This window comes from Telmatherina bonti (assembly GCF_933228915.1).
Source record: "Telmatherina bonti genome assembly, chromosome: 6".
NCBI lineage: Eukaryota > Metazoa > Chordata > Actinopteri > Atheriniformes > Telmatherinidae > Telmatherina > Telmatherina bonti.
In genome coordinates, this window is record NC_136624.1 from 20,719,897 (window position 1) to 20,728,786 (window position 8,890).

Below are 8,890 nucleotides of genomic sequence, written 5' to 3' on the forward strand. Positions count from 1 at the left end.
TTCAGCTTACCTGGATCATCAGTCTTCTTCTGCTTTTGGCAATGAGCTGTGATCCCCTTGGAAACACCCCCGCTCCCCTTATAACAATTTACATTAATCTTTGTGGATAATGCATAAAGTTAATTGTGTTGTATTCTCTGTTTCAGTTGGACTCCGCCAAACATACTGGGATGTATCCTGCATTTTGCACCCTGGTTGTGCACCATTTCTGTGATGGCTGCACAGAAACCTGTCTATAATCAAGACATCAAAACTCAAATCAAAAGGCATTAACTTAATCACTGAATAGCTGTTTATGGATAAGTCAACATTTATTTGTGTACCCATTTAAAATGAGCCATTGTACAACAGCCATAGCTAGTTATCGTGATTGCAATCACAGTAAACAACAGCTTACCAGTCATTCAGATCACACAAATGATTGCTCGTCATGCAACAAGAGACAAAACAGCGATTACAAAAAGATCACAGTACAGCAGTACATTCTTTGTGTTTCACTGAAGTTTCACTGAATCACACAGAAATACGTGGATTCATTTTGCTGTTCAACAACACATTGATTTTCCAACAAGAGCGAAAACAATCATGAATAGCATGTTGTCAGTCAGATTATTTTTCACTTTCCCACTGGACTGACCCCCGAAGGCATACAGCAGCTACAGAATAAGACAGCAGGTTGAATGTAGGCACTGTAATTGATGGAGATACACAAAACAAAGTCAAACTTTACCCACAAGCAGCAAGTATTTTGTAGAAGAGAGCAATCATGAAGAATACACAAAAACACCTTGTCTTTTCAGGAATAACACAAGATTATTGATATTATTGAACTATGACCCTGGAGCCAGAGCTTAGAGACAGTTAGTTTGATGTTAGCACAAAGACAATAAATAGCAGCTGCCACATAAAAACACATTTTGACCTAAACTTAGTATGCTGTTATTGTTTTTGTTTGTTTGTAAGGAGCAATTTTGATCCATGCAAACAGGCACTCAGAGTAGACGACCACATTGGAGCAAATGTTTGTTCCATAAAACAACTCCATCATTTAAATTTAGTCATGATTCTGCTGTACTTTGCCTCAGAAAGGTTTTATTTCTTCTCCTTTACTTAAATGTTCATGTTACTTGGGCTCATAAAATTAACATTAGCTGCCCAAAATGATCCATTGAGTTTTTCAGATTGTTTGTTGCTTGGCATTAAATTTAACAAAGATTTCAAAGATTTGGTAGGTCATGGTGCTTTCCAAGCTTTTCAATATTTTTTTGAAGATTAAACCCACAGAACTGTGAGTCAAAGTCAGTTTTGGTACATTTGCAACCCCTTTGAATGCAGTGTTGCTAAGCAATACAAACTGCTATCAGTTGAAAAAACATTAGCAAAGTTAACAACTACATCCAAAAATGATGTTGTGTAAAAATCAGGATTTTGACATTCATTGACACATCAGAATTCCTTATTGTCCTCTAAGCTTTGGCACTGACTGCAGTATACTACAGGTGAAACAGTGACTTCTTGTGAAATACTTAACAGAACCTTACTTAAAGTTTTTTTTTAAATCCTTTTTTTTGTACAATACAACTAGAATGATCAGTTTAGATCAATATGAAGCTGTACACATTATACTAAAAGTTTTCACTTTAAGCAAATTACATGTAACATTTTCATAAGAAAGCTGAAGACATGCAGGTAAAAATCAGTTCTCCAAAAAGACCCTCACTTCTTCATTTCCCTTCTTGATGTACCCTGAGCTTTTCTGCCTATCAGTACCAGATCATTTGACTGATCTTTTAATGCCTAATAATAAACTGTGTCATGACATTACTATGTGGATGTCACCCTTTCCTATATCCGTCTTCCCTTTCATATCAGCTGTTTGTTTAAAGTTTCATATGTAGATTCAAGTGAAATTTTGGCAGAAATGTAATGTCACATTTGCAAGTGCTGCAAAATATGAAAATAAGAATTGATGTATTTTTAAATCACCTTATAAAAACATAATACCAGTCCCTCTAATGGGTGTCTGTTATGTCACATGGGCATGTTATTAACTTGGCCATGGCAAATTACGCAGTAGATACAAGGCCAGTTTTTTGTTTGTTTGTTTTTTAAAGTTACTGTAGTTTTTTAATAAATGTAAAACTAAAGGAAAGGTGCAGAGTATGCATTTTTTTTGTAATGTGTCACTTATGCCATTCTACATTTATTTAAATGTAGTCTGGACTTCATGGTATCATCATAGTACAGTTATACATTACACAATCTCAGTCTGCAATATTATCTTAGGTATGGCTGAAAGAAGAAATGAAGATAACAAGACATGTGTAGATATTTAAAATTCAAAGAGATCTGACCCCAAAGTATGGTCTTTTTTCCTTAAATAGGCCAATTTAAAATTATTTGACTGCTCTGAGTAGTGGAACTTTAGGGAAAGAGCAACAAGAGGCAGAGGTTAAATTTTTAGTTTGTATCTGAAAAACACTTATATAAGACTATGTAAGAACATGGAACCACCAACTCTAAGCTGCAGTATCTCAATGAGACAGACAGGGTCATTTGTATTATGCAGCCATTTTAATATGATTAAAGCTAATTTTAAAAAAAACAAAAAAAAACTCTTATCTTTGAGAATAAATAATGGTCAGCTTTGCTAATTAAATCCAGCTTCCACACTGAGTTCCTTGCTGTCTCATTTTCTACTTCTATCTTTTTTTTTCATTTCACCCTTTGTTGGTTGAAGTTTCCAAGACATAATGATAAAACTGGAAAAAACCTAATGGCTTGGTGTCGTTAAAGTTATAAAAGTTTTGATTCCCAAATTTGTTAAGTTTTCTTAACTTATACCACTTTTACAAAAGTCAGTGAGCTGATATAACCTGACAGCCATTTATATGAAGTAATCTCCCTCATGCATCAACATATTCTTTCTAGATGTTTCTATGATTCCACAAGAGAGATGGGAGTCCTACTTTGAAAAGGACGTATCTTGTTGTCTTACAATTCTGTGTGCATTGCGTTTTTAGGGTGTAACTGAATAAATGTGGACAAAAAGCATAGTTATGCCAAGAAGACGTTTGCAAGACACGTGCCAACATGTACATAAACTGGTATGGTTATTTTGGTTTGTTTTTCTTTTTTTTTCACTTTAAAGTCAGCTGCAGATAGATTCAGGCTAACTACTTCTGCTTGTTTCCAATTCTTAATTTAAAGTGAAGTTCACTGTCTCCCAGCAGAAGATTAATATTCACCTCATTAACGTGTCAGTCTGCATGTTTGCATTAAAGCAAATAAAAACAACCTGAGATGTCCCTCTACGTAAAAGTGACTATGCTTTAGCTGCTTCTTTATTTACTTTAAACACATTTCAGAACACAGAGGTCTTGCAAGTCGTCTCTTTGCACTTGCAGGTGAGAACTGCAGCGTCCATACTCAGTGATACGTTAGGCGACAGCAAAGGGATAAAAGTATTGGGCTCCTTACCCTCTGTCAGAGTTCTGGGCCTTGAAATGGGAGGCCCCAAGAGAATGTTAGGTGGGGAGTCTCTGACAGAGTTGTTGTCACTATAGTGAGAGCACACAAGTTCCCTGAAACACTCCCTGAACCGCGTGGAGAGCAGGCTGTAGATGATAGGGTTGACTGCAGAGCTGAGGTAGAAGAAGATGCCTGATAAAAGGTGGACATACTGATAAACATTGTGCATCAAGTCAGTCCACTGGCTGACTGAACTCCACAGGAGTCGCTCGATGTGGAAGGGCGCCCAGCAGACTCCAAACACTGCCACCACAATCGCTGCAGATACAGACCAGAGAGAGAGAGAGAGAGAGAGAGCAGGCTTATGGGTATCCTCATAGCATTGCTAACTATCAAACTACATTTCAAACCTGTGGTTTGTGGTCTTTTTTTTTTTTTTTTTTTTAAAAGAGGCTGTTGAACCTTGTGGCATCTTTTAGACATATGTGATCATGCAAAGACATTTCCATAATGTATCAGTTGAAATAACAGTTCAAGGCTAAAAGGGGTGAGATAATGTACTGATGTACAACATAATCTTTTCTTATTTTTATGTCTTATTTTTAAGTTTTAAAAAAATTACACTAAATTGCAGAAGTCTACATAAATGAGCACGCCAGGATGGTTCACACCGCCTTTAAAGCAAATGGCTGCACTTGGCTGGAAATTCTCAATCCATTGTAGTGTACTTATAGTTCTTGCTAAGCAAGTATAGCCCAATGGCAGACACAATCAAGCATCTAGTACATAAGAGTAAACTCATATTCTCCCTTAGAAATTATTTAAAATACTATTAACAAACCAAAACTGGAAGGTCTTCTGAGAACTCCAACTTAATGAAAGCTTGTGCTGTCCTATTGAACTTCTATTAACACCTGGAAATATAAACTAAAAAACAAACCAATTGTAAATGTTTCTCTCTAAGGAGCATTAAACGGAGTGTTTCTAAATTCCTCTACTAATACAAAACAGATAATGATCTTCTGGTGTTCTGCTAGACAGAAGTACTGCTAAGGCAGACAGCATATGCAAATTCCACCACTCACCCGATGACAGCAACTCATTATAAACTCTGCCCAAACATTGACACAACATTGTCATATTTTTCTTTGTGTTCTGCTCCAAAATGTCCAATTTCCCACTTCAATGTCTTCTGACTTTAGGTGGAAAAAACAATAAAACGTACTGCTCCTCCAATTGTGACAACTCACTTTCCTGAAGGATGTTCATTTATCAAACGCTGTTATCCCTGTGCTGAATCTTCTTCCTATATTTCTAAAATCATTTACAGATTTTCAGATGTCATTGGGTGACATGGTCACAAATGACTGCAGTAAAAACTGCAGTAAAATCTGGAGCACAGACACCTCTAACACCTCTTTAAAGCTGCCTCAGCAGTTTTGTGCATAGTGTATAATGTATAATGATGTGGCAAACAACAATGGCACCACAGATTAAATAAATAATTTTCAATTTAGAAGAAAAACAAATTAGCGAGAGGCAGATAAGAGTCTAGAGGAAAGAAGAGGATCATTAAATGCGACAAATCAATGCAATCTTTGTGATTGTGTGTAAACGTGTGTTTTTTAGCTCCATTTCAGATAAACTAAGTTAAGAAAAAAGACTAATTGATTGTTTTATCTATAATTAAGAGAGTAAAAATGACCAGTAATTGTTTTTGGACAAAGCAACATACTTTCACCAGAAGGAACATTGAGCTTATTTCCAAAGAGAAAAGTTTACCTTCTAACCTGTGTTTAACCTTGTTAATGGGACTGTTTTTTGTTTCTTGTTTCTATTTAAACTAAAACAATTATCGTTTCATAACCCAAACAAACAATGACAACTTTGCATTTGAGAAGTATTTCCTACAAATCTCAGATCTCCCATCTCCTACCTTTCAGAAAGATGTTCCAGTGCGAGAGGTGATCCTACCTCTGTATCTTAACCAAATCTCATCAACTCTGCAGGGATCAAATCCAAAAATCAGCTTTTTTTGTTTGTGTTTTTGTTTTTGTTTGTGTTTTTTTTTATTTCTTGTTGGGTTGAAATGATCACAATCCCAACATTAACAAAATAAGACAACCAAAAAAATTCTGTACAGTTTCCTGAAAAACTGTGACATTGCACTTCAGTTAGTTATTTTCAAGCGTATAGTCACATAACTGCCATGAAACTTTTCACTCAGAGGATTTGATTATGTGTTGTTTCAAATGAATACCTTTCTAGAAAAACCAAAAATTTAGCATTTCACTCAAAACTGATGTTTGAAATATGTCACACATGAATAACAGGTTTAGCGCATTGCAATCATGAAACATTTTCATGGCAGTAACACATTTAACATACAAACGTTTACCAATTTAGAGGGTTTTCACATGTGATTACGTGGGTTTTACAGCTTACATGGTGTTCACAGAAGAATATACATGGGTTTCACATGTGACTATGAGTTTCACATGTGTTTATAGGGGTTTTACATTCAATAATATGGATTACATGTAGATTTATATAGGTTTTAGTTGTTATTGTTATGAAAATGCACAAAAACATGCACACAACTTGTATTTTGTATACTCTATGTTTCACATCTGCAGTGCCACATGGAGTGGCTTTTCAAACTCTTATCAATTTACATTAAGTCTCCAAGAAATGAATACCTCAAGGCTTTAATTTCTTCTCTTATTTTGATGTTTATAGATTGCTAACCTCAATTTGAAGAACAGCAGCATAACATTAAAATGCTCAAGAAACAAATTTGTGGTAGTAAGTCTTGCCCATCACACACTGTGTTTTTTATTATTATTTTGTTTTTTTTGTTTTGTCTTTCTGTTATCTGTTATGATTGACAGTGTTTTGTGTGTGTGTGTGTGTCTGGAAACATAATCAATAAAGCAACAGGTTGTGATAACACCCAACCTAAGCTTTTTCCAACAGATTCTTCTTCACTTATAAGAAAACCTCAGACAAAAGCACGAATCCAGAAATCAGCTGAGAAAAGGGGAAGCTTTTTTACTTGTGTTGGTGACAGAAATCCATTACTGGTAATAAGTTTGTGCAGGAAATAGGCTTTCACAGGGACTTATGGAATTCTGTAAGTGCTTAAATTTAGCTCATGGGGAAGGCATTTTAAAGATACATTGTTGAATTAACGAAGAATTAAGATAGTGATTCATGGATTACGCTTAATCTTCATACTTGCGTTGATTGACTGTACATACAGAAATATAAATCAATATAAAGCTTGTCAGGATGCAAATGAATCCTTTCAGACAATATTGATAATCCATTGCAATTATGTACTCACAAAGCATCTTGATGACTTGTCTTCTGCGCCGGTTCTCCACGCTGATCTTTCTTGTGGTGCTGCTGAGGCAATTCTTTCCCAAGTTCCCTCTGGCAAGTTGTCTTTCTCTGCTCAAATGAAGGCCCATAACTAAGTACAGTATGGTAATAATCATCATTGGTACAAAGTAGAAGCACACAGTTGTGATTTGCATAACTAAGTTATAGATCCATATGGGCTTGAGTACGGCACATATAGCTGACTCCTCCATTCTTTCTGGCAAGTAGAAGATGCCATGCAATAAGGTGTTGGGGACTGCACAGATCATAGAGACCACCCACACCACTGTGATGACACGTTTGGCGTGCTGGTTGGTTGACAGGTATCGTGTTTTGAGGGGATGTACAACAGCAATGTACCTCTCCACGCTGAGCGCTGTGACGTTGAGGATGGAGGCAAAGCAGACTGTTTCAAAAAGGAAGGTCTTGAAGTAGCAACCGCCCTCACCAAAGGGAAATGGATAGTTTTGCCAGAGGTCATAAATCTCTAAGGGCATTCCAAACATGAGTACGAGAAGGTCAGACACAGCTAGACTCACTAGATAAAAATTAGTGGGATTTCGCATCTTCTTGTGCTTTGCTATAACTGCACATGTGAGCAGATTTCCAGTCAAACCAGTGAGAAATATGAGTAGATAAACCATGGTCACTGGAAAAAAGAAGGGCGATCGTTTTGGACCAAGGATTTCAAACAGGTTGACTTCAGCGATTTGGTCAATAGTGTAATTCCCCGAGGCATTTATCGGCAGGCTAGTGTTGAAAAGTGCTGCAGGTGAAGCGGAGGTCTGAAAAGAGAGCTCCATTGTACTCAGGAGAACTGCAGGGATGATGTGAGATGTCAACACATCCTTTACTGGTGTCTGGGTTTAGAGTCTGAACCTGTAATGAAGAAAAAGCTATTATGTACATAATTATTTATAAACAAATAATAAATAAGGAATAAATAAATATTCTAACTGGAGTTTATTTAACTTATTAGATAAAACCTCAAATGTATAGTTTTTTGTCATCATATTGGTCTAAAGCAACAATAAATCCTCATTTTGATGAGGAGAAAGAAAAAAAGAGCCAAGTATTTTTGGTTCATTAACAAACTAATGAAAATCTAAAAAAAAAAACATCAGCAAAAATTAAAAGATAAAAATGATCTGATCCCACTATGAGTATGTTGTTAGCAGATGTTCACATTAAACTTATGGTCACATGAATTTCTCTTGTAAGTAAAGTAAACTTTTTCTGGGTGATTTTTTTTTCCTTTCTTTCTTTTAACTTGATCATACATGTTGAAAAATTAGGGCTAAAAACAGATTTGACTGGCACTGAAATTGCAGTCTCCGGGGTACACCGTTTACCACCACAATACTACAATTCTCATCTGAGTATTCTCATCAACTGCTGGCTGAAGAGAATAATTGCCATTACCCATTCTTCACTGATATATGCTAATGACTTCCTCTGAAAGGTTAATTATGCTTCTACATGGAACACATCATGCAAGCTCAGACATGTTTGGATAAAATTAATTAAACTAGGTTTCTTTAATAATCCCTAAAGAAAAAAAAACTAAATTAAAATACTTTGATTATTTGATAAAGAATGATCTCCTGTAACAATGACAATTATCATTATTATCATCATTATTATCATTATTATTATTATCAATAATAATAAAAATAATAATAACAAACAAACTTAAAAGAGAAAAAATAAAAACATTTCAAAACTGATCAAACATTTGCAGAGTTTAACTGAAAACAGAAAATATTAAAGATAAACCCTTACCTTGATGTTGAGGGGCTGCAAGTCACCCTTTTACGCTGCACACTTTCTGCAGTCATGCTTGTAGATGTGGCAAAAAGCAGAAAATAAGAGACAAATAAATATTAACAGGTAAATTTAAAAGTAGCTTGACATGCTTTAGGTTGATAAAGAGAAAAAGAGACCGACGAGGGTCCACAGAGGAGGAATGTAACTGTGCTGCAGCTGCATCCCCTTCAGAGGGATTGTCTGCGATGGAAAGAGGGAGAGCAAGAGG

The 8,890-nt window shown here is 35.7% G+C and overlaps 1 protein-coding gene across 1 annotated transcript; it reads right to left on the minus strand.

The window, feature by feature from the left end:
• Positions 1 to 3,364: 3,364 nt before the first annotated feature.
• On the minus strand, positions 3,365 to 7,658 carry nmur3 (neuromedin U receptor 3; the record flags this gene model as incomplete). Its single annotated transcript, XM_079242023.1, has 2 exons — positions 3,365 to 3,789; positions 6,818 to 7,658. 2 exons carry the CDS (start codon positions 7,656 to 7,658, stop codon positions 3,365 to 3,367), a joined length of 1,266 nt encoding a protein of 421 aa, XP_079098149.1.
• Positions 7,659 to 8,890: the final 1,232 nt, after the last annotated feature.